The 25,933-nt window shown below is 33.4% G+C and overlaps 1 protein-coding gene across 4 annotated transcripts in view; it reads right to left on the bottom strand.

Moving 5' to 3' along the window:
• The window catches only part of HEATR5A (HEAT repeat containing 5A), a 167,068-nt gene that overhangs the window by 27,991 nt on the left and 113,144 nt on the right, over positions 1 to 25,933 (bottom strand). For all 4 annotated transcript variants that reach the window (XR_007950563.1, XR_007950564.1, XM_051977285.1 and 1 more), the window contains exons 24-31: positions 25,527 to 25,766; positions 20,854 to 21,035; positions 20,018 to 20,086; positions 17,925 to 18,104; positions 11,520 to 11,754; positions 7,519 to 7,764; positions 5,204 to 5,331; positions 3,555 to 3,702 (exon numbers count right to left, since the gene is read on the bottom strand). Coding sequence is in view for 2 of the 4 variants with exons in the window: in XM_051977285.1 (XP_051833245.1) it covers positions 3,555 to 3,702; positions 5,204 to 5,331; positions 7,519 to 7,764; positions 11,520 to 11,754; positions 17,925 to 18,104; positions 20,018 to 20,086; positions 20,854 to 21,035; positions 25,527 to 25,766 (1,428 nt within the window). In the remaining 2 variants the exon portion in view is untranslated. The remainder of the gene's footprint in view (positions 1 to 3,554; positions 3,703 to 5,203; positions 5,332 to 7,518; positions 7,765 to 11,519; positions 11,755 to 17,924; positions 18,105 to 20,017; positions 20,087 to 20,853; positions 21,036 to 25,526; positions 25,767 to 25,933) is intronic.

Below are 25,933 nucleotides of genomic sequence, written 5' to 3'. Positions count from 1 at the left end.
AAAATCAGATCAAAAAGGAAAAAAAACGAGAAAGAAAATAAAATGCAAGCAAAAAACAACAAAAAGAGTGAAAATACTATGTTGTGATCCACACTTAGTTCCCACAGTCCTTTCTCTGGGTGCAGATGGCTTTCTTCATCACAAGACCATTGGAACTGCCTGAATCACCTAACAGTTGAAAAGAGCCATGCCCAACAGAATGGATTATCATAGAATCTTGCTGTTGCCATCTACAATGATCTCCTGGTTCTGCTCATTTCACTTAGCATCAGTTCATGTAAGTCTCTCTAGGACTCTCTAAAATCATCCTGCTGATTGTTTCTTATAGAACAATAATATTCTATAATATTCATTCTTATTAATTAATTCATTAATATTCATAACTTATTTAACTATTCTCCAACTGATGGGCATCCACTAAGTTTCCAGTTCTTTGCTATTACAAAAAGGGCTGTCACAAACATCTTTGCACATATGGGGCCCTTTCTCTCCTTTATGAGCTTTTTGGAATACAGGCCCAGTAGAAACACTGCTAGATCAAAGGGTATGCACAGTTTGATAGCCCTTTGGGTATAGTTCCAAATTGCTCTCCAGAATGGTTGGATCCCTTCACAATTCCACCAACAATGTATCAGTGTTCCTGTTGGAATCTTTACAAACTGCTAACTCATTAGAGTTGATAGATTATTGATCTGATCTTACAAGAAAATGTTTTGGGCCAGAACTTGAAACAAGGTACTAAGTAGAACTAATTAATACAAGGCTTGCGTTCACACCTTTACTCATTGGAGTTCACAAGTATGGGAGTTTCGCAAAGTAAACTTTGTAACTTTGTGAATTCACACCTCCCTTGAAGCTCTTAGGGCCAGAGAGCACTATGGGAGAAAGCCCATAATCCCTCTCTCTCAAATCCCACAATTCCTCTCTCTCGTATAAAAGAAACAGACAGAGGCTCTCGGTCAGATTTCAGCTGAATTATGCCAGAACCCTCTCTCCGAGGCAAGAGAGATTCACTAGAATATTTTCTACTTGGCTGGCTGGTGGCTGGATTGGAGAGGAGCACTCTGGTGCAGACACAGAGCACTTTGGGAGATTGAGAGCCAGAAGCCCTCTCTTGGAGGCAAGACAAATTCAACTTGGAGCTGGATTGAAGGCTGAAGAAAGCAGAGGCAGAGGCTGAAGGACAAAACCTTTGCATTTGGAGACATTTGGATGGCTCTAAGCTAACCTCCAATATTGTCTATATTGGAGGCAATAAAAGATCTGAAATTTTATCACCTTCTTTGGGAAGAAGAAGATCATCACATGTTCCACTTTTCCCACATCCCTTCCAACATTCGTCATTATCTTTTCCTGTCATTTTATCCAATCTGACAGTTGTATAGTGGTGTCTCAGAGTTCTCTTACTTTGCCATTTCTCTGATCAATAGTGATTTAGAGCACTTATTCATATGACTAGAAAGGGTTTTAATTTCTTCATCTGAAAACCGTCTGTCCTTTGACCATTTATCAATTCTTAATAAGTTTAAGTCAATTCTTTATATATTTTAGAAATGAAGTCTTTATCAAAACCCTTGAATGTAAATTTTTTTCTCCAGTTTATTGCTTCCCTTTTAATCTTATTTGCATTGGTTTTGTTTGTACAAAAAACTTTTAAACTTAATATAATTTAAAGTATCCATTTTGCATTCCATAATGTACTCTAGTTCTTCTTTGGCCACAAATTCCTTCCTTCTCAACAGATCTGAGACAGGCTAGCTTTTGTTCTCATAATTTGCTTTGATATCACTCTTTATGTCTAAATCATGAACCCATTTCAAACTTATCTTGGTATAGTGTGTTAGATATGACTCAATGTCTAGTTTCTATCTAATTTCCAATTTTCAAAGCAATTTTTGTTAAACAGTGAGTTCTTATCCCAGAAGCTGGGGTCTCTGGATAGTTTGATAAATCTACATCATTATAGTAAATGTCTCTGTGCCTTGTAAACCTAACCTATTCTACTGATTGACTAGTCTATTTCTTAGCCAGTACCGGTTTTGATGAGCACTGCTTTGTAATATAGTTTTAGATCAGGTACAGATAGGCCATCTTCATTTGCATTCTTTTTCCATTAATTCCCTTGAAATTCTTGGCCTTTTGGAATAAGCATTTATTAAATGCTTTACAGTAATTATCTTATTTGATCCTCACAACAACCCTAGGAGTTAGGTATTATAAAGCATACAGAAGTTAAGTGACTTGCCCAGCATCATAACTAGTAAGCTTCTGAGTATGAATTTGAACTAAGGTGTTTCTGACTCTAGTACTTTATCTGCTGGACTATATAGGTACTTTGTCTTTCTCATCAGAATGGAAGCAAAGATTGTTTTGCTTCCAGATAGGTGGTGTTCAAATAAATACTAAATGAGTTTCTATTTTATCCCAAAAGCAAAAAGGGAGGTGGCTAATGTTTCTTGAACAAGGGACTGATAGTTTTGGATAATAACTTATCAGCTGTGTGGAGGCTGGATTAGGAAGACTAGAAGTAAGGAGACCAATTAGGAGTTTGTTGAAATAATCCAATCAAAGGGTGATGAGGTTAATTGCTTTGTGAATAAAGAGAAGGGAAAAGATGCAATGGTATTTTGGAGGTAGAACTGATGAAAACTGGTAAATGAGTACAAACAGAGAGTGAGGGAGAAAAAAGAATCAAAGATAACTCGGAGGTTGTAAACCTAGAAGAATAGAAATTCACTTAATAGAAACAAGATACTTAGGAAGAGTATGAGGTTTGAGGAGAAAGAAAATAAGTTCAATTTTGGACATACATTGAGAAGCTGGCACATCCAGTTGGAAATAGCTATTGACAAATAAAGATGCTGGGGATAAAATAGAAAAGGTGAGACAGTTCCTGCTCTCACGAAATTCACAGTCTAAATTAAGAGAGACATCATATAAAAGGAAGTTTAGATGCTAGGCAGATGATAAGGCCTATAAGTTAGGCAGAGTAAGGGTGGGATGGTAAGATCCAGGTGTCATTTGAATCAGTAGATAAAGACTTTAGTGTCTATTGGTCTGACAGCCAGAGGCAGGACAAGGAATAAAACTTGGTGATCCTTCCATCACAGGAAGGAACAAAATTGAAGTCTCCCATCTCATTCAAGTGGTGTGAACAGTAGATTATAGAACTCTACACATACAATACACACACACACACACACACACACACACACACACGTCATTCTGCACAATGATAACAATGTAACCCATAATAGCTAATGAGATCATTCAGAGAAGGCAGGAAAGCTTCTCAACATGCCTGAAATAATTTTCCTCTATAATTTAATCTTGTTGAATCCCCAGCTTTCTTAGAAGCCCAGATACCTCCCACAGGAAATTCTTCCTGCTTGCTTGAATTATTATTGATTGCCCCCACCTTCAAAATTTACTCTGTATTCATCTTGTACCAACTTATCTATTCATGATTCTCCCTCTCCCCTTTTCCCCCCCAAGCATGTAATACCCTTTTCTGATGATACTCTGCAATCAATTTTTGGCCTTCTGATACTCACCTTCTGCACTTCTCCTCTTTTCTTTTATATGTTCTTGGGCTGCGTAGATAATCTGTCTTACAACTTCAAGTGAAGCTAACTGAATGGAAGGTGACTCTCTAGTCAGTATTACTCGATGGAGTACATTCAACAACTCAACTCCTAAGTCCTATGACAGAGAATATTGTATTGAAATTCAACTGGCAAACATGCTATTTATTTTTGTATTTTAGTATTTGGGGAAAAAAAACACTAAAATTAAATAGTATAGTCAAATTTTTAAAATATAGCACATAATCAAGCAAAAACAGGAATCTGTATAGTAGATTGATTAATTCAGTGGAAATCACCAAAGTATCAGAAAGTTATTTACTAAAGATGAAAAATACTTGGTTTTTATTTCAAAACAAAAAAGCCCATTTCACACTAAAAAACTGATGAGCTCAATAACATTAAGAATCTTTTGAAAAATACCATCTAAAACTAAGCCAATGTTAATTATGGAATCACTAAAGCATAATAAAGTTATACTTAGTGGTTCTAACACTGAAGTTAATATAAACTAAACATTTAAATGACTAGCACAGAAGTAAAAATGAGAATGGCTAGTTCCTGAAACATGTGGTTACACACAAATAACAAGATTTTACGTCTTAATAGTCATTAACAAAAGCACAAGATTTATAGCTTATATATCTAGCTGAAAAGAGTTCAATATTGAAGCTACTAACATACTTTGAAAAGCAGCATAACTAAATTGAAAAGATTAATATTAAAATAGTTTGGCAACTAGGTAATAGCTTTTTAAGTCATGGAAACTTATGAAGATCATCTTATCTATCAAGATATAAAAGGGATCTATGTTGGTGGAATGAGTACTTGTACTGTTTTTACTAGGATGTTTTTACATCCTAGTAAAGTGAGCAAATCTGCAGGAAAAAAAATTATAATACAACAAAGGCACTATTATAATATTTTTTTAGACCTAAGGATATTAGTACAAAACCAAAATTTTTCATAGAGCTTTACCATAAGATGGCAATAACTTGGTAAATGCTTTGACAATACAAAATGATGCTCCATTTTATTTTTTCCACATTTGATATTTTCTCCAAATATATGTAAAATAATTTTTAACATTTGTTTTTAAAACTTTGAGTTCCAGATTCTCTCACTTCATTTAAGAAGGCACATTGGAAGTTATACAAAATATTTCCATAAAAGTCACATTGCAAAAAGAAAAACAACCCATAGATTCCCACCCCCCCAGAAAATAAATCTCTCAAAAAAATAAAGTAAAAAAAAAGTGTGCTTCAATCTGGATTCAGACACAATTAGTTCTTTCTTTAAGTATGGATAGTATTTTTCATCCTAAGTCTTTCAGAGTAGTCTTGGATCACTATATTGCTGAGAATAAAGTCATTCACTAATTCACTAATAAACATCATCACACAATATTGCTATTACTGTGTATACAATACATTTCACTTTGCATGAGCTCCTAGAGGAACTTTCCAAGTTTTTCTGAAAGCAGCCAACTCACTGTTTCCCATAGAATAATAATTACAAAATTATATTAATGGGAATACATAGAAAGTTAGTGTTATAGTTAATAATTTAACCCAAATTGATTGATTCATGAAATCAGTGATAACAGATGAACAATTTACCTGGTCACTGCCAATCTTAGATCTGGGCCAAGGAACATCCAGTAAAGCCTGCAGTGCATGTAAACAAGCAGTGATGCTTTCCATGGTTGCATCTGAACGCAGGGAACAGAGAAATTCCACACTGATTCCTATAGATAAAAAGATTCATTGAGAACTATTTTGTAAAATTTTATAAAAATAAAAATTTTATAAAATAAATAAATAAAAATATAATCATTTAAATAAATCACAGTTAAAACAGATAAATTTAGAGAGCCTAAATGAATTAGTTTTGAGATGTAGATTAATTAAACTAATGAAAACATACTACACAACTTTTACCAATACTCAAGAATTGTTTTCTGAAGGGTGAAAGAACTAAGGAAAAATTTTCTGGGAGTTCAGAAATTGAAATTACACTAGAGAAGCAAATATTTCCACTCATTTTTATTTCCCAAATTTCTAAATTTTTGTTTTCTAAATTCATGTTAAAACTTGAATTTCATAAAAACTAAAGTAAGTATTAAAATAAAGATTTCTTCTAAATCCAACATTATGTAAAACTTAATTTTATTGGCTGGTCAAATCAGTGATTTAGTGAATTGTAGAATTTATGAGACTCTTATACCTCTCAGATTGGCTAATTTGACAGGAAAAGATAATAATTAATGTGGGAAAACTGCAACACAAACACTATGTTGGTGGAGTTGTGAAATGGCCCAACCATTCTGGAGAGCAATTTGGAACTATGCCCAAAGCTATCAAACTGTGCATACCCTTTGATCTAGCAGTGTCACTACTGGGTCTGTATCCCAAGAAGATAATATAAAAAGGGAAAAGGACCCAGATGTGTTAAAATATCATTAGCAGCTCTTTTTGCAGAGGCAAAGAACTGGAAATTGAGTGGATGTCCATCAGTTACAGAATGGCTGAATAATTTTTGGTATATAAAGATAATGGAAATTAACGTTCTACAGAAATGATGAGCAGGCAGATTTTAGAAAAGCCTAGAAAGACCTATATGAACTGATGCTGAATGAAGTAAGCAGAACCAGGAGAACATTGTACACAGTAACAACAGGATCATGTGATGATCCACAATGATGGATTTGGCTCTTCTAACAATGTGGTGATTCAAGGAAAAATGCCAATCATATCCAGAGAGTGAACTATGGAGAATACATATGGGTCAAAGCATAGTATTTTCACCTTTTTGTTTATTTGTTTGTCTTTCTCCTCATGGTTTTCTTTTGGTCTGATTTTTTTTGTACAACATGACAAATATGGAAATGTTTAAAAGGATAGTACATTTTTAACTTGCATCAGATTGCTTGCTGTCTTGGACAGGGAGAAAGGGAGAAAAATTTGAACATAAAGTTTTACAAAAATGAATGTTGAAGTGTCTTTACATATATGTGGAGAGAGAAAATACTATTGAGAAAAAAAATAAAGAAGAAAAACTTTTTTTTTCTTTTTCTCCTGGTTTTTAATGGGGAGTGAAGAAAGAAAAGTCAGCAATAGTGATGTCAAAAATAAAGCCATCCAGTCTTTTAATGTCTTAGGTCTGGTATTTCTTTTAAATATATGATATATATGACTTCATTTGAGTACACATATAGGTTACCCCCAAAGTCTCACAGCAATTTTAAAATATGAAAGCTTAAAATAAAACTTTTGGCACTCTGTCAAAAAAAAAAAAAAAGAACTTATACAAATTCATCTCTGCAATTTTAAGTCATGCTTCATCTTGTTGAAAGCTATAAAAATGACAGAAGAAAAATTTTAAATTATCAGTTACCCAAGATGGCTGACTAAACCAAATCCATAACTTAAAAGTACATCTTGATTTTCAATAGAAATAGAGAAGAGTCAACTTCCTTCAGAGCTATACCGGCATAAATATATAAAAAATGCCTAGGAATTGAGTGAAAAGAGTTTACTTCATTTAGTCGATGGTTTTCTCATATTGTCCTTAAGGTACTGAGAGACATTATTCTGTACCTGTTTCACGATAGCTATAATACCATACTTGAAAATTAACCTAAAACATCTAACTTTTACTAATCATTGCACCATATTAATCTCTGAAATTCCATTGCCTGTAATTTTGAGAGTCTGAGATACAGATTTCTAAAACAACCTATATCCCAATACTGAACTGGAAATTAAGTATTATTAAGCATGTACTTTTTCGAATTCATAACTTTTACTGTTAACACAGGGAATAACAAGTCAGTGAAATTCAATTAATTCCACTATTTACTGAGATCAGTTTGACAGCTATTGAGAGCAGATTTGAGATAAAGCATAACTTACAAACATATACTGTCACTGACCCAAGATAAGGTGAAATCTGTCTGTATAAACATCCTCAGGGGATTTCACTGATGCCCCAGAAGAACTCTGACACATTGTAGTTGGTGTTACAGGTCTTGAGAGATTAGTTGCTCCTTCATCTGGGTCAGCTACAATGAAGCCTGTGCTAGTGAGCCACAATGCTGTAGCATGAAGAATAAGAGCCCACGAATTATGATAGTGTGGCTTTGCATTTTCACTAGTTTCTGCAGTGTAGAAAGCTCCACCTACAAAAAGGAAAACAAATTCAATTTTAATAAATGTGATTTAATAAATGTGCCTTATTTGATACATTATTTTTTGGCTTAACCCATAAGAACAACCAATGAAGTTCCGGTATGCTAAAAGCTTTTTAGTTAATAACAAATAAATATTAAACATTACCCAGGGAGGCTTAATCTTTTAAAAGAAAGTCACTTAACTAATGCATTATGATATATATATATATGTGTGTGTGTGTCTATGTGTGTGTGTGTGTGTGAGAGAGAGACAGAGAAAATCAGAGACAGAGTGTATACCTGCACATTCTATAGGAATAGACTTCTAAGAAAACATTTCAAATAACTATGACTTGAAACCAGTCTAAGGTTACAAATAATCTAATTTTTATAGGATCAAAAACCCTGAGCTAGAAGGGATGAGAGAAGTCATCTAGTCAAACCCCCTCATTTTACAGCAGAAGAAACAGATGTCTGGAGAGGTTAAATGATTTGCTCAGCATCACAAAGGTATGTGTCTGAGAAAATATTTGAGCCAAATCTTGTAAACTTAGAACTAGCACTCTGTACCATGTTATCTCCCACATATTTTCACCCCCCCAATTTCATTGTTTTGTAATTATAGGAAGGTTTTTCTTTATAAAAATCATCCAGACAAGGTAGCCTTGACCAATACCTTTGCAAAAGATATTACTATATTATGATAACCCCATCCACCTGCCAGTCATCTTTTAATTGTTTTAATCCAAAAATCTTTTTCTCAGTCTTAATTTTACTTTTTTTGTAGCTTTTGTTACTGTCAAGCAGACCCTTCTGTTGATTGGCGTCAGGAACACAGTTCTCTAATGATTATTTAATAATCAATAGGTATTCTTTAAATACATTATGGTCGGTCCTATGTTAAGCTTGGGGATACAAAACACAAAAATCATACAATACTTCCCCCTTTAAATAGCACAAATTTTAATAGGAGAGACAATATGTGTACATAGAAATATATTCAAACAAAAGGTAATTTTGGAGAGTAGATACTAGCAGCTGGTGGAAACAAGAAAAACTATACATACTGTGCTTGAGGTTCTCTTGAAGAGAATTAGTTTGTAAGAAATGAAGAAGGTGAGAAGATTTCAGTATATTCCAGAGACAAGGGATAGTCAGTGCAAAGATAGAAGATGAGAGTATTGTATTTAAAGAATAGGGATGCCATGTGTAATAAAACAGGAAATGCAGGTTAGGGCCATATTGTAAAAGGCTTTACATGCCAAACAGAAGATTTAACCCTAGAGGTAAAAGAAAACTACTGGAGTTGACAGGGTAGAACCACATGATGAGACCTGTGTTTTAGAAAAATCACTCTGTTAAGTGTGTGCAGAATATATTGGAAAGAGAAGAAACAAGCAGGGAGCAATTGGGAGGTTGTTGCAACAGTTCAGATGAGGGGTGATGAGAAACTGGACTGGAGTAGTAACATTATAAGCACAAAAAAGGGATACCGTGAAGACAGAAGTCTAGGACTTTATTCACAATTAATTGGAAATGTAGAGTAAAAGAGAATGACAAGTGAAGATGACTTCAGAACTAGAACCTGAAATGTTTGGAAGGATGGAGGTATTCTCAACAGAACCAAGGAAGAAGCACCAACTAAAGAAAACCCAGAGAGAAAATATAGAGAGGGAAAGGATGGTGAATTGTTGGATGCTGCAGAGAAGTAAAGAAGGATAAGCAATGAAAAAAAGGTCATCAGCTTTGATAATAAAAAATATCTAAGTAATTAGAAGGAGCAGCTTCAACTGGGTAATGAAACTGGAAAACTTCAAACAGCTGAATTCAAGAGACATAGGGGAGAAGAGGTGAAAGCAACAAGCCTTACACAGGTTTTCTACTACCTAGAAATATAAAGCAGTAGAATTTGAGAGGATTATAGAGTCAAATGAGGGCTTTTTAAGGATGAAACAATGTCAAAAAGCTTTGAGATAGAGAGAAAAAGAGAAGTTGGAGCCTGTAGCAAATAGCTTCTGTTTTCTAAATATTCACTGAGGTCTTTAGTTGTGAGAGTGATTATGGAAGTCTTAGAAAACAAGAGGAGCTTTGGAAGAGCTACTGTGGTGAATTCAATGAAGAGCCAATTAAGGAGAAGTAAAAAGGTTTCCTTGTTGCAACAAAAGCCAGATGAGGTTAGACAGTACAAATTTATAGTGGACAAGTAAAGCAAATTTCCACCTATCTATTTTGAGGCCTTAAAAATACTTTTCTTCAGCTGTTAAAGATGAAAAAAAGAGGAAATACATGTTTTTTTAAGTGAAAAAAGTTAATTAAAACTCTGTATTGGACACAATCAGTGAGGTTATATAACTTTCTTCAGTTTTGTTCAGCAGCACAGAGAGAAGCAGAGGCAGAAGAAAAGACTTCTTTGGCATCTCCACCTGATGATGCTTTATAGATACTTGCTGGCTGATTGATAATCTGTAGTCACTTCAAACTCAACATGATTAAAAGAGAACTAACATTCCTCCCAATGTTCCTCCAAATCCCCCAATTTCTTGTCTGTGAAACTGATAAAAGGTTTCTTACAGAAGATGGAACATTAACTGAGACTTGAAGAAGATGGAGATGATAAGGGAGAGTGTTTCAGGCATTTGAGATTGTCTGTTAAAAAATGTTCTGAATTGGGAGAAAAAATTTTGGATTTGAGAAATAGCAAGGAAGCCAGTAACATATGAATTGCAGGCTAGCAAGGATTTTGAATGCCAAACACAAGATTTTATATTTGATCCTAGAGATGAGAGAGAACTGCTGGAGTCTGATAGAAAGGAAGATCAAGTTGACAGTTGAATGGAGATTGGATTATAGTGGGGAAAGAGACTTGAGGCACAAAAACAATCAGAAGTCTACTACAGTGGTCAAGGCATGAGGTGATGATTGTTTATAGCTGGGTGATAGCAGTATCATAGAATAACAGGTGTCAGGCAGCATAGTATGAAAGTAGAAGATTAAACAGATTAGATATGGAGGATAACTGATAGAAAGGAGCTCTTAGATTGATGGAAGAAGCAAAATGACATCACTATGTTAGGGTCAAGGTATCTGAGTGTGAATGATCAGATCAATACGAGCTCAGAAGGTTCTGCTACATTTTAGGCCCAGTCTAAAAGAAAAAGAGTTGAAGATAACATCTACTTTAACCTGGGTAACTACAAAGATGGTGGTACTCTCGTTAGTAAAAGGCAAGATAAAAAGAGGGAAGTGAAGGAGGATACTGAATTTTATTTTGGACATACTGAGTTTAAGATGTCTACTGGACAGGCTGGAGATATGAGTCTGAAGATTAGCCCACAGATTAAACATGAATTGACAATCATAGCAAAGAGATGAAAACTTAATGCACTGAAGCTGATAAGATTACTCTACCCTATAGAGGGAAAAGAGAAGATGGTTCAAGACAGAGCCTTGGCTGTCACTCTCTATTAGTGGTCATGATCTGGATAATGATCCAGCAAAAAAGACTTAAGAAGCAACCAGATGGGGAGGAAGAGAACTGCTATAAAATAGAATCAAGGAAACCTAGAAAGAAGAGAGTATGAAGGAGAAGGTGAAGGACTGTGTCAAAGACTGCATTGAGGTTAAAAAGGATGAAGATTGAGAAAAGAATCCTTAGATTTAGCAATGAAAATGTCAGAATAAATGTATTGAACTGAATTACCAGATGAAGAATTTTTTAAAAATACTATATTTACAAATATTTAGGGTCAATTTTACTATCTTACCTTCAAGAGGAAGTTGGGAAGCAAATTCTGAAGGCAAAGTTAGGAGAGCAAAATCTTGAAGAGCAGCAAGCCAGAGTTTGCTTAATGTTCCAAGATCTGTTTGGACTAAGTCTAGAAGTCCATCCATGGAAGATGACACATCTCTGGCATTTTCCTCCATAGAGCCAACAATTTTCATAGTCTGTTTCTGTTTCTCAGTTTGTTTTTTCTGTCTCTCTACAGCAATTATGTAAACCTGTGATGAAGTTAATCTGTCATTAGTAAAGTCTTAAAGGGATTTTGAAAAATAACAAAATATAATTTTATCTTTTTTCAACCTTTAAAAAATAGTATTTTCCCCCAATTACATGTCCAGAAAATTTTTAGTATCTAGTTATATAAGATTTCAAAGTTCCAAATTTTTCCCCCTCTCCCTTTCCTAAAATGGCAGGCAATTTGATATAAGATATAAGTATTTCATGCTATCATGTAAAACATATCTCCATATTTGTCCTAATTGTCAAAGGAGAAACAGATCAAAAGAAAAAAGACATAAAAAGAATAAAATAAGCTTCAATCTGTCAGAGTCCATCTGAATTTAGCTGAATGTGGACAGCATTTTCCTTCATGAGTCCTATGTACTTATATTAGATCATTGGGCTGCTAAGAGTTAAGTTGTTTATAGTTTATCAAAAACACAATGTTCCTCTTAATGTGTACAATGTTTCCTTGGTTCTGTTCATTTCACTTTGCATCAATTGCTACAAATCTTTCCAGGTTTTTCTGAAATCTACCTGTTGCATTTCAGTACATTTAAATACCATAGCTTGTTCAGTCATTCTCAAACTGATGAACATGCCTACTTTTCCAATGGTTTGCTACCACAAAAATAGCTGCTATATTTTTGTATGTTACTCTTTTCCCTCTTTTTTATGATCTCTTTGGGATACAGACTTAAAAGTGGTTTTGTTGAATTAAAGGTCCTTTAGGCATAGGTCCAAATATGTGAATAATTTTTTTTTTAAATGCAGGAAAGACTTATTTTACATAAGAATGGGTGCCTAGGTCAGTAGACACAACTTTGAAACTCCAAAGGCAGGATTTTATTGCCCATCCACAAGAGCAAGTCCCTTTCCTGATTCTCCCATTAATTGGATGTTATAGAAGTTACAAGATCAGAATCTCCATCCCTCTTTACATAGCCAGTCCCTGCCTACAAGGAGCGTATATTCTTGAAGAAAGGAAATGAACTGTAAAGGGCTAGACAAAGAACAAAAGATTCTTTTCATATCTCAGCTAGTATTCCTAAACACAAAAGCTAGTCCCTGCATCCAAGGAGCTTTACATTTTTACATTCTTTTGGGGAAAGACAAATTAGCCTCTACTCTAGATTATTTTTTGATATTCTTGTGGGTTTTAATTTTCTAATTCAAGTTTTATTTCTCTAATTTAATTTTTATAACCGTGGAAACCAAATAAATGTCTATCCATGTCTTACAATCCCCCACCCCTTTTAAATAATTTGGTTTCTATTTCTAGGCATATAAAAAGATGCTCTAAATCATTATTGATCAGAGGAATGCAAATTAAGACAACTCTGAGATACCACGACACACCTGTCAGATTGGCTAAGATGATGGGAAAAGGTAATGATGAATATTGGAGGGGATGTGGGAAAACTGGAACACTGATGCATTGTTGGTGGAGTTGTGAAAGTATCCAACCATTTTGGAGAGCAATTTGGAACTATGCCCAAAGGGATATCAAACTGTGCATACCCTTTGATCTAGCAGTATTTCTATTGGGCTTATATCCCAAAGAGATCTTAATGAAGGGAAGGAGAGATGGCTGAATAAGTTATGGTATATGAATACCATTATTCTGTAAGAAATGACCAGCAGGATGACTTCAGAGAAGCCTGGAGAGACTTACATGAACTGATGCTAAGTGAAATGAGCAGAACCAGGAAATCATTGTACACGGCAACAGGAAGACTATACAACAATCAATTCTGATGGATGTGACTCTTCTCAACAATGAGATGATTCAGACCAGTTGCAATGATCTTCAGCCATCTACATCCAGAGAGGACTGTGGGAACTGAGTGTGGTCCACAACACAGCATTGTCACTCTTTGTTGTTGTTTGCTTGCATTTTTTTTTCTAATTTTTTTTCTGGTTTGATTAGATTTTTCTCGTGTAGCAAGATAATTGTATAAATATATATGCATATATTGGAATTAATATGTATTTCTACTATGTTTAACATATATTGGACTACTTGCCATCTAGGGGAGGGGATGGGGGAATGGGGGGAAAATTGAAATACAAAGTTTTGCAGGGGTTAATGTCAAAGAATTATATGCATATGTTTTTAAAAAACTTTAATAAAAATAATATTTAAAAAAATCAAAATCAAAATAAATAAATAAATTGGTTTCCCACATCCTTTTCCAACCTCTCAAATTTGGCTAATACTTTTTACATCTCACTTCATAAAAGTTTAACTTCTGCACAGATCTCCTTACACAGGATGGATAACTGATCCCTAAATTTTCTGCTAATTCTTCTGACAGGGCTATACTAAAAGTATTGTCCTTTCCCCACCAACAAGCTGTCCAGAGGCATTCTATTTTCCCATGTCATTCTGCTAGTAGGATCTAAACTTTCTCCTAGTACTAATTAGAGGCACCGCCTCTCTGATAGAATTTATCCAGTGATATTTACCCACTATAGTAGGAATGACCCAAATCCAAAACTAATTAGATTTCTAGCTTTGAATTCATCAGTTACTCTCCTTGACTTAATTCTTCCTGATTCAGTCTCAATTTCTTCTTCAAATGACAGGGTAAAAAGAACAGTCAACTGGATAGGTTGCACAGGTGCCCACTCAATTCCCAGGCAAATTTTGAGAGTGCTACATTACGTGAATAATCTTATAAATAAATCTTTGATAATCCCAACTCTGTCAAAACCAGACTTCATATTATGTCCATACAGAAATGTAAGTAGCTGGGTACTTTTCCATGGAAGCACTGAACTAGCACAAAAAAACCACAACCTTAGATTTTTGCTCTTGACTAACCATATTATGGAGATGCACAAGCCAGAGAGAAGTGCCACAGTATTTCTACAAATCAGGTTATAAGAGGCTTTATTTGAAACCATGCCTATGAATACAGGTGTTTTTAGTAACTTAAGTATTATACCTTACTTCAGGAGTTCATATTATCTTATATTTTCCCATCATAAAGGAGAGAAAAGTGATTAAAAAGTCAGTAATCTATAACCCAAGTGATTTTTTCCTATTCTACTGCTCCTCTTCTCTTTAGCTTGCCCAGATCTTGATCACAGATTCTAGTACTTTCTCTTTTTTTAATATCTTCTTTTATGATCTGCACCCTGAAGCTGAATTTTATTGCTTTTGACCATTCCAGCAATAATTCCTCTTGAACTCTGTTTCCCTGTTGAGCTTAATGTATTACTATACCAAACTCTGTCAGCGTGCTCAAACTTTTCTCTAGATAAGAGGGTCATCCTCACTCTGAGGATGACTGGTTTACCCACCCTTTCCTTTATGTTTGCATACTCCTTTTGCTCTTTGTTATAAGAATTACAGAATTGTAAGAAAATTTCCTTTTCTTTCTTTTCTCAAGATAGTCAAAACAGAACAGAGCCGTATCTAGGCCTCTGTCTTACTTAATTCTCTCTCTCTCTCATTCTTGAAAATAAGGAAGTTGAAGAGAGGGAAAAGGACCCACATGTGCAGAAATGTTTACAGCAGCCCTTTTTGTAGTGATAATAAACTAGAAATTGAATGGATGTCTATCAGTTGGGGAATGGCTGAATAAGTTATTACATATAAATGTAGCAGAATATTATTGTTGTATAAGAAATGATGAGCAGGATAATTTCAGAAAAGCCTGTAAAGACTTACATGAATTGATACTAAGTGAAGTGAGCAGAATAAGAGAACATTGTATTCAATAATATAATAAGATTATGTGATGATCAACTGTGAGGGATTTGGTTCTTTTCAACAATGAGATGATTCAAAGCAATTCCAATAGACTTGTGATGGAAAGTATCATTCACATCCAGAGAGAGAACTATGGAGACTGAAAAGCATGATATTCTTCACCTTTTGTGTTGTTGTTTGCTTGTTTTTTTCGCTTTTGATATGATTTTTCTTGTGCAGCATGATTCATATGGAAATATGTTTAGAAGAACTGTACATTTATAGGCTATATCAGACTGCTTGCTGTATTAGTGTGGGGGGGAGAGGGAGAAAAATTTGGAACACAAGATTTTGCAAAAGGTGAATGTTGAATACAATCTTTGCATGTATTTGGAAAAATAAAATACTATAAGAAATAGACAAAAAAAAATAAAAGAAAATTTGGAAGTTGGGGAAGGTGTAACTTCCATTTTTTTTCCTTTGTAACAGAACTTAAGCCCCTCATTATTGATTAGGCCATCTTAATTGCTCAAATGCATCAACTTGTCTAGGTTTTTCTCAGTTTCTTTGTCTGAATGATCCTCTGTATTTTCTTCTGACGTTTTCATTAGCAATGCCTGAATGTACCATATTCTATTAAAAATCCATTTTGTCCCTTTTGGGATCATACTCAATTTGCAAGTCTTACTTAGTAAGTTTGTCCTAATTTCAATCCTCTAACTTTTTGCTTTTGGAAAATCATTTTTCAAGATTTCCTATACTTTAAATTAGATGCTGCCAAGACTTGTCTGAACTTGACTGATTCCTAGGAACCCAAACTTTTTTCTTCAAAGTTCTTTTAGGAATGACAATTGGAATCTTATTGTGTAATTGTGGGTCATTTTATGATTTTCTAATATATGACATCAGAGTCGGTTTTTTTTTTTTTTTTTTTTTTTTTTTTGATCATGGTTTTCAAGAAGTCTGATTGATGACTGGGGCAGCTAGATAGTGCAGTGGATAGAGCACCAGCCTTGAAGTCAGGAAGACCTGAGCTCAAATCTGGCCTCAGATACTTAATATTTCCTAGCTGTGTGACCCTGGGCAAGTCACTTAATCCCAATTGCCTCAGGGGAAAAAAAAGGTCTGAGAATTCTTAGTTCTCTCAACTTGTTTTCTAGTCCAATTGTTTCTGATAAGAGAATATGCTAATTGGGTAGAAATTTCCTCCTTCATTTCTAAGCTATTTATTTTCCTTCCAATTTCAGAGCTACTATTTCATTTTTATTTCTTGCTTCATTTGTTCTAAGTATTTTTGTGTCCTTTTGGTCAACTCATTTTATTTTTCTTTGAAAATTACTTGTAAAATTGCCCAGATTAACCGAAGAGGAAAATGAACTTTAATGACCCCATCTTATTAGATAAGTGTGTGACTGCAAAGTAGAATCACCTCTACCTGTTGCTTAGACTTCTTTAACTAAGGACATCAGTTATATTGATCAGAAAGAAAAGTCAGATTTTAAGACTGACACAAGGAGTTTTCTCACAATTATACTTTCTGAAGCAATCCATAGCTTATCTTAAAACTATCCCCATACTGATCAATCAGTTATTGTTTCCAATGTTCCTTTGATTGTTTATAGATACTTGGGGGAGTAGGATACCTCAATTAATAAATTCAGGGAACTGTACCTGTTTAATCTTTCCCTCTTCAGACCTGGAAAAGTCCCTAATCTTTCATTCAATTAAAAATCTAATTACCTTTAATCGTTCCTTTAATTAGTTGGCCTTATTTGTTTTTAACATATACAAGTCTTGGCCTAGGCTAAGAAGGGGCCTGGCTCCAATTTGTTAGGCAATTGGCATGCATTGCTCAATATGTCAAAATGCTCAGAAACTGAAACCTTTGTTTCATCTTTCACCTATACACTTTTGAAACCCTTTCCTGCTGTTTTGACCTTTCCTAAAATGGCGAACTGCTAATTATGGCAGGAAAGGATAACCTAAGTCCTTTCCACCTTTATCAATTTGTAGAAGATTATGCAAAATGCAATAAAAAGTATTTTTTAAATTGATGCAATGTAGGTTCTTAAATTTCTAAGTATCATAGAATATGAAATTTAATAGATCACTTATGTAAATGTGAACTTTCTTCTCCACACAAAGTTATATAGTTTTGCTTAAAGCTGCCAAGAAAATTGATTTTACTTTTGACTATTGGAACATCCCTCTGTTTAACTCTTTTTAAAACAGTAGGCAATATGCAATATCATTGTTGCTTTAAGTTGGGACCAAGGATGGAGAAGGTTCAATTATCAGTTTCCACAGTAAATAAATTATCCTGAATATGGAAGGAATTTTTGTTTTTTAATCTTAAAAGCTTGTTATATATTTTACATACACAGTTAATTTTTTTTTTTAAAGTTTTAGTGGTTGAATGTATAAAAAGGAAATTACTGAAAATTGAGTTATAGATGGAAAAATACTAACCTCAGCCCAAGCTTTGAGAACAGCTAGGATTTCCATTGTGGAAGCACTTTCATTATATAACTGACTCAAGGCTTCTTTTCCAGCCTGTATTTTCGTCAAGGATGATACAAGCAATTGATGAACTCTTCGGAGATCATTAAGATCACTTACAACTCCACTTGCTATCCAGGCACTGCAAACCTAGCAGTTTGATAAATAAGATATATTTTATTTTTTAAAATTATAAATGATGTACATGTGATTTTGGTGGTCATTATTTCTATATTAGGAACCTATTTACTGAAAATAGTGTTATCATATAAAATGCTGAGGGTGGTACAGATGCCAGAACAATATAATTAATTGAAAATCATGATTTAAAAGTTGAAGAAGAAAGTAAGAAAATGAATGTAGTGACTGTAATGAAAAGTAATAAAAACTACAAGTGGAGAAGTTTTCTTAAGGTTAATTAATATGGGAGGAAAACAATGACAACTACCCAAAAGTGTAAACAGAGAAATGTCTGGATTAACATTTAAATGAAATTTCTAATCTTGATGGAATAAACTCCAGAGTAATTCTCAGATTAAACATATACTTAACAATTAAAATTTAGTTTAAAAATTACTCAAATCAAAAATAATTTAGAATTTGGATAATTTGGGATAAAAGGAATTTGATAATTTGGAAAACACATAGTTCTATTTTTAATCAATTTTTAAAAATTGCCAATGATGATACAAGATAATCAGTTCTGATGGACGTGGCTCTCTTTAACAATGAGATGAACCAAATCAGTTCCATTTGTTCAATAATGAATAGAACCAGCTATACCCAGCAAAAGAACTCTGGGAAATGAGTGTGAACCACTACATAGCACTTCCAATTCCTCTGTTTTTGCCCTCTTGCATTTTTGATTTCCTTCACAGGTTAATTTTACATTATTTCATAGTCTGTTTCTTCTTGTACAGCAAAATAACTGTATGGATATATATACATGTTATATTTAATATATATTTGAACATATTTAACATGTATTGGTCTACCTGCCATCTGAGGGAAGGAGGGGGAAAGTTGGAACAGGTTTTGCAAGGGTCAATGCTGAAAAACTACCCATGCATATATCTTGTAAATAAAAAATCTATAATAAAAAAAAATGATGATATAAGATAGAAAAGCCATGTATCTGCTGAAGACATGATTTCCTAGTTTGTATGTTATAGGTTTTTTTTTTTTTAATTATTTCTTTTTTTTCTCTCTAGCTACTTATTCTTTTGAGCAACTAACTGCTTAGTTGAATCTCTGAATTAGAAACTCAGTGAGGAGAAATAAGAAAAAAAATGCCATATTTATTACCACTTTAGGCATGGAATTTAATTTTATATAATATTAACTTCATTTTACACACATAAGGAAACTGAAGTTTAGACAGGGTAAATAATTTTATCCAAGGTCATAGAGCTACTTAGAAAGAAGCAGAAGCAAAACTTGAACTTAGGTTTTAAAAAAATCTGATTCCAATACTGCAATATAATGTGAAGTAATCATTCAATATTGTTACTTTTAGGAAATCTGATAGTATCTGGTAAAGGATTCAAATAAATGACCTAAATATTATTGGATGGTTGGCAGAGTTAATTTATGCAAGCTAATTGTCTCTATTTTATATAATTTAAAGTTTAATATGTAAGATTATCTGATAACTCAACTTAAAATCAATTTCATTTAAATGTTATAGTGATGACTGCTTAGAAAATGGATCATTGTGGGCAGGTAGGTGGTGCAGTAGATAAAGCACCAGCCCTGAAGTTAGGAGGACCTGAGTTCAAATTTGACCTCAGACACTTAACACTTCCTAGTTGTGTGACCTTGGACAAGTCACTTAACCCCAAATTGCCTCAGGGGAAAAAAAAAAAAGGATCACTATAATCTTATTTTATAAGAATTCAAAGATATAAACCTAGTTTAATAAAAATACGATTACAACCAAAGTTTTCAAAAAGAGGGGAAAAGAAGCAATGTCAATAGTTAGAAAAATATATTAAAAAATATCAACATCTGAAAGTTTGGCCTTGAGGTTTATAATTTAATACTTTGTCTTTTTAAGTCCTTACCTGACATGCTTTGGCAGTTACATCTGGTGGTGTATCTGAAGTAAAAGCTGGTCTAAGTGCTGCTCCCACCTGATAATAAATAACATGAAAAAGGAAAAAACATGAAACATGAAAATATCAATAGAAGAAAGCTTCTATTGGTTAAATTCAAATAAGTGGTAATATTCTAAAATAATTTCAATTCCCTCCCCTGGCTTTCTCCTTACCTAACCTAAGTATACAGTAACATTAACTTCTGGAAAGAAGTGAATAGAGAATGCTAACCAGGAAGTGAACTACACTGATCTGCCTATTTTTTAGTCTTCTTTGCTATCTTGGAATCATAGCAGGAAGTTTTCTTGGATCAATGTTGCTAGAGGATTTTGAGACAAATTATAATCTTCCTAGGATTCTTGAGGCACAACTATAAATACAATTAGTTTCAAAGAAATCTAGAACATAGATTCCATAGTATAAAATTACATTGTCTTATGTGTGGAATATTTTCACAAAGTCCCATATATTATTCTCTTCTGTGACAATAATTTGTAACGAATAACCTAAAGAGAATATGAACAATCTTTTCACTATTTACGATGTTTTATTGTTATATTAATTGCCTGCATATTTTGTGAATGATCTTACATGACAGATTTCTTCACTAACCAAATTCATAAAGAAAAAAGTTATAATAATAATTTTTTCATATATCAAAGAGCAACATAAACCATCTAGAAAATTGAAACAACTGAACTTCTACTCAATTTCCTTCTCAGGCTTGTTGGAAGCCCCATTTTGTTATGAAGCTTTTAAGATGACTATCACTGATATTTTAGCACAGTCATACAATGTCTTACATTGGCTTGATACTGTTCCAGAATCACATGACCTGGGAATTCTGGTTCAGGAATAGTTGCAAATTGCCGAACAACTACTAATAGTGTCTGAAGACCAGAAAGACGGAGCTGATCACTGTGGTCTGTTGCAGCCATAAAAGCCATGCGGATCAAGTCAGCAAGATGTAATACCAAAAAATCATCTGATGACAAAAAAATAAAATAAACATCTGATCAGGAAAAAAATCATGCTATTTTGATACTAAATTTCTTATATATGATTATCTTCTTATTCTGTTTTGTGATAATACTCTCATTTACCTCTTTCCTAACTTAATTTATATTTGGTTAAAGAAGGCAGAAGTAGTTTTTGTTATTGTTTTTACATAGGACTATGATTTCACCACAAAAAAGTCTTAGTTTTTCAAACCGGAGATAATGAATATAGTTAATTCCATATGCAATAAAACTATTTACACATAACCCCTTAAAATAGGTCCCATTAAAATCATGCTATATATAATGTTAATATCCTTTAAAATATTTTCCCAATGATAAATAAAGAAAAAAATTTAATATTAATATTAACTTTAAAAAAATTTTAATTTCAAATTTCCTCTGTTCCCTCCCTTTTTCCCTCAATGAGACAATAAGCAATTTAATGTAAGTTATACATTTTCAATCAAGCAAAATGTATTACCATATTAGTCATATTATGAAATATGACACAGAACTTCACACGTACAAAAAAAATACATAAAAAATATACAGAGGGGAGAAAAAACTTCAATCTGCTTTCAGAATCCATCAATTATTTCTCTGGAGGTAGATAGCATTTTTCATCATGAGCCCTTTGGAATTGTCAAAGACAGCTATTAGTAAATCATATAAAATACTGCCTTCATACTTGTATTAATACATTTTAAGGGTTATTTTTATTGTAGTGTGCTGGGACTTAAATTTTTTTTATATTTATTTTTAAGATAATTAGTTGTATACTCCGGCATATTTTGTTTTATTCATTCAAAAACATTACATTAAAAACAGGCCTGTAGCCTTCATCAGAGTACAAAAAAGCTATCCTTCTGTTCATGACACAAAAAAGGTCAAGAACTCCTGAATGAAAAAGACTTGAAAAACAATATGATTTATGACTTTAAAAGTCCAAAGAACTAGTCTCTATTAGTTTTATTTTTTATTACAAATCATAAATAACAATGTCAACATTTTTCTAAAAGTTCTTAAGTATAGTTCTTAAATATGGACTGGTCATAGTTCAATGGAAGGATTTCATACAAATCTCAAGTTTCTCAGAAATTACAACCTATATCATTTCTTAGAGCACAATAGTATTCTGTCATATTTATAAACCACAGTCATTCTTGAAATGATAGGCATCCCTTCAGGTTCTCATTCTTTGTCACCTCAGAAAGAACTTTAAGTATTTTTGTACATCTTTACTGCTTGTCTTACTTAGTACTCATTTATATCCCAGTCTATTTGTGCATATGCCTCTATGTAATCTTCTTTCTTTTGAAAAATTCAGATGAGACTAAGGTTCAAGTGTCAGTTGTTCCTCTATATCCTTTTCTCCTTATCTGTAGAAATGTCTACCTTCTGGTCATCATTACGTGAGGTAAATTTCCCTAAATTTCCTTTCTTTCTCCCTTAGTATATATTTTTTTCCTTTTTTTAAGATCAAGATTAAACAAAGGCTACTCCTAACCCTTGTCTTTCTTCTTCTTCTTTTTTTTTTTTAATTTTTATTTTTTTTTAATTTTTATTTAATAATTACTTTATATTGACACTCGTTTCTGTTCCAATTTTTTTCCCTTCCTCCCTCCACCCCCTCCCCTAGATGGCAAGCAGTCCTTTATATGTTGGATATGTTGCAGTATATCCTAGATACAATATATGTTTGCAGAACCGAACAGTTCTCTTGTTGCATAGGGAGAATTGGATTCAGAAGGTATAAATAACCCGGGAAGAAAAACAAAAATGCAGATAGTTCACATTCGTTTCCCAGTGTTCTTTCTTTGGGTGTAGCTGCTTTTGTCCGTCATTTATCAATTGAAACTCAGGTCTCTTTGTCAAAGAAATCCCCTTCCATCAGAATACATTCTCAAACAGTATCGTTGTTGAGGTATATAATGATCTCCTGGTTCTGCTCATTTCAGTTAGCATCAGTTCATGTAAGTCTCGCCAGTCCTCTCTGTATTCATCCTGCTGGTCATTCCTTACAGAACAATAATATTCCATAACATTCATATACCATAATTTACCCAGCCATTCTCCAATTGATGGGCATCCATTCATTTTCCAGTTTCTAGCCACTACAAACATTTTGGCACATACAGGTCCCTTTCCCTTCTTTAGTATTTCTTTGGAATATAAGCCCAATAGAAACACTGCTGGATCAAAGGGTATGCACAATTTGATAATTTTTTGGGCATAATTCCAGATTGCTCTCCAGAATGGTTGGATTCGTTCACAACTCCACCAACAATGCAATAGTGTCCCAGTTTTCCCGCATCCCCTCCAACATTCATCATTATTTTTTCCTGTCATCTTAGCCAATCTGACAGGTGTGTAGTGGTATCTCAGAGTTGTCTTAATTTGCATTTCTCTGATCAATAATGATTTGGAACACTCTTTCATATGAGTGGTAATAGTTTCAATTTCATCCTCTGAAAATTGTCTGTTCATATCCTTTGACCATTTATCAATTGGAGAATGGCTTGATTTCTTATAAATTTGAGTCAGTTCTCTATATATTTTGGAAATGAGGCCTTTATCAGAACCTTTAACTGTGAAAATGTTTTCCCAGTTTGTTGCTTCCCTTCTAATCTTGTTTGCATTAGTTTTATTTGTACAAAGGCTTTTTAATTTGATGTAATCGAAATTTTCTATTTTGTGATCAGTAATGGTCTCTAGTTCATCTTTGGTCACAAATTTCTTTCTCCTCCACAAGTCTGAGAGATAAACTATTCTATGTTCCTCTAATTTATTTATAATCTCATTCTTTATGCCTAGGTCATAGACCCATTTTGATCTTATCTTGGTATATGGTGTTAAGTGTGGGTCCATGCCTAATTTCTGCCATACTAATTTCCAATTATCCCAGCAGTTTTTGTCAAATAATGAATTCTTTTCCCAGAAGTTAGGGGCTTTGGGTTTGTCAAACACTAGATTGCTATAATTGACTATTCTGTCTTGTGAACCTAGCCTTTTCCACTGATCCACTAATCTATTTCTTATCCAATACCAAATGGTTTTGGTGACTGCTGCTTTATAATATAATTTTAGATCAGGTACAGCTAGGCCACCTTCATTTGATTTTTTTTTCATTAATTCCCTTGAGATTCTCGACTTTTTATTGTTCCATATGAATTTTGTTGTTATTTTTTCTAGATCAATAAAATATTTTCTTGGAAGTCTGATTGGTATAGCACTAAATAAATAGATTAGTTTAGGGAGTATTGTCATCTTTATTATGTTCGCTCGGCCGATCCAAGAGCACTTAATATTTTTCCAATTATTTAAGTCTGACTTTATTTGTGTGGAGACTTTTTTATAGTTTTGCTCATATAATTCCTGCCTTTCCTTTGGTAGATTGATTCCCAAATATTTTATGGTATCAACAGTTATTCTGAATGGAATTTCTCTTTGTATCTCTTGCTGTTGGGTTTTGTTGGTGATGTATAAAAATGCTGATGATTTATGGGGATTTATTTTGTAGCCAGCTACTTTGCTAAAATTATGAATTATTTCCAATAGCTTTTTAGTAGAATCTCTGGGGTTCTCTAGGTATACCATCATATCATCTGCAAAGAGTGATAGTTTGGTTTCCTCATTGCCTACTCTAATTCCTTTAATTTCTTTCTTGACTCTTATTGCCGAGGCTAGTGTTTCTACCTAACCCTTGTCTAATGAGATTATGTCTATGGAAGGTTTGAGGAAAAATGAATATGTTTGAAATAGCATCTGTAGAGAAAGGGAAAGTGAGTTGATAAGGCAAATAATAGGAATGTCTAGTGGTAGCAAGGGCCCAATTAAGGTTTATAACATAAAACTTTAGTGGATTCAGAAGGGTTGTGTTATTTCTCTACTAAAGGTTAACTTGTCCCCCTCGAGGAGTATATTCACTTTTGTTGGGTAAATTATTCTTGTAGTCAACATATAGCCTTTGTCTTTTAGAATACTGTACACCAATCATCCAATATGGTGGTAATTCCTTAGTATTTGAATTTTTTATTTCTAGTGGCTTCAGGTTTTTTTTCCCCCCCAATTGACTTGGAAGCTCTGAATTTTGTCTATAATATCCTTGGGAGTTTATATTTTGGGGTTTCTTTCAATAATTAATTTTAAAGGATGGTTAGATTCCTTTTATTTTTATTTTGTCATTTGGTTCTAGTATCTCTGTTACTTTTCTTGAGATATGATTAACGAGGTTCTTTTTTTAGTCATGACATTCAGGTATTCCAATATTCTTAGATTTTTTCCCTCCTTGATCTGTTTTACAGGTCAGTTGTTTTATGAGATAACTTTCTATTTTCTTCTCTTTTTCCAATATTTTACATTACTTTTCATATCTCTATCAGTTTTGAAAAGCAAGCATTAAATTACCTATAAAAAAGAATAGTGCATTCCTTCAACAAATTATCATTTTACCACTTCACTTGGCTGATACTTACTTCGTGAATCCCTTTCTTTCATTTCCTGAGCCAAAGCAATATCAAAGTGAGCACTGTCTGAATTCTCACACTGGCTGATTATTTTACACACACATTCAGCAGCAAAAACTCTAGTAGCCCATCGTGGATTTGTAATTGGCCGGCATTTCTCATCATTTCTGCAGGTTAGGACTGAAGCATCATCTTCTTTATCTATTTCATCATCCTGAGTTGTATCCACAGAGGCAACAGTTGTAAAATCTATGTTTTTTTTTAAGGAAAAACAGTCACATTATAACTTATTCAAATAAATTTTAAAAAGAACACAAGGACTGCAAATTTAAACTAGAATAACTATTTCTATATTTAATAATTTATGAATCTTTGGTAATGCAAATACTATGTCTATGTAAGTATGAGAATAATTA

This window comes from Antechinus flavipes, chromosome 2 (genome assembly GCF_016432865.1).
Source record: "Antechinus flavipes isolate AdamAnt ecotype Samford, QLD, Australia chromosome 2, AdamAnt_v2, whole genome shotgun sequence".
Lineage (NCBI taxonomy): Eukaryota > Metazoa > Chordata > Mammalia > Dasyuromorphia > Dasyuridae > Antechinus > Antechinus flavipes.
This window is presented reverse-complemented; position numbering and strand designations above follow the sequence as displayed.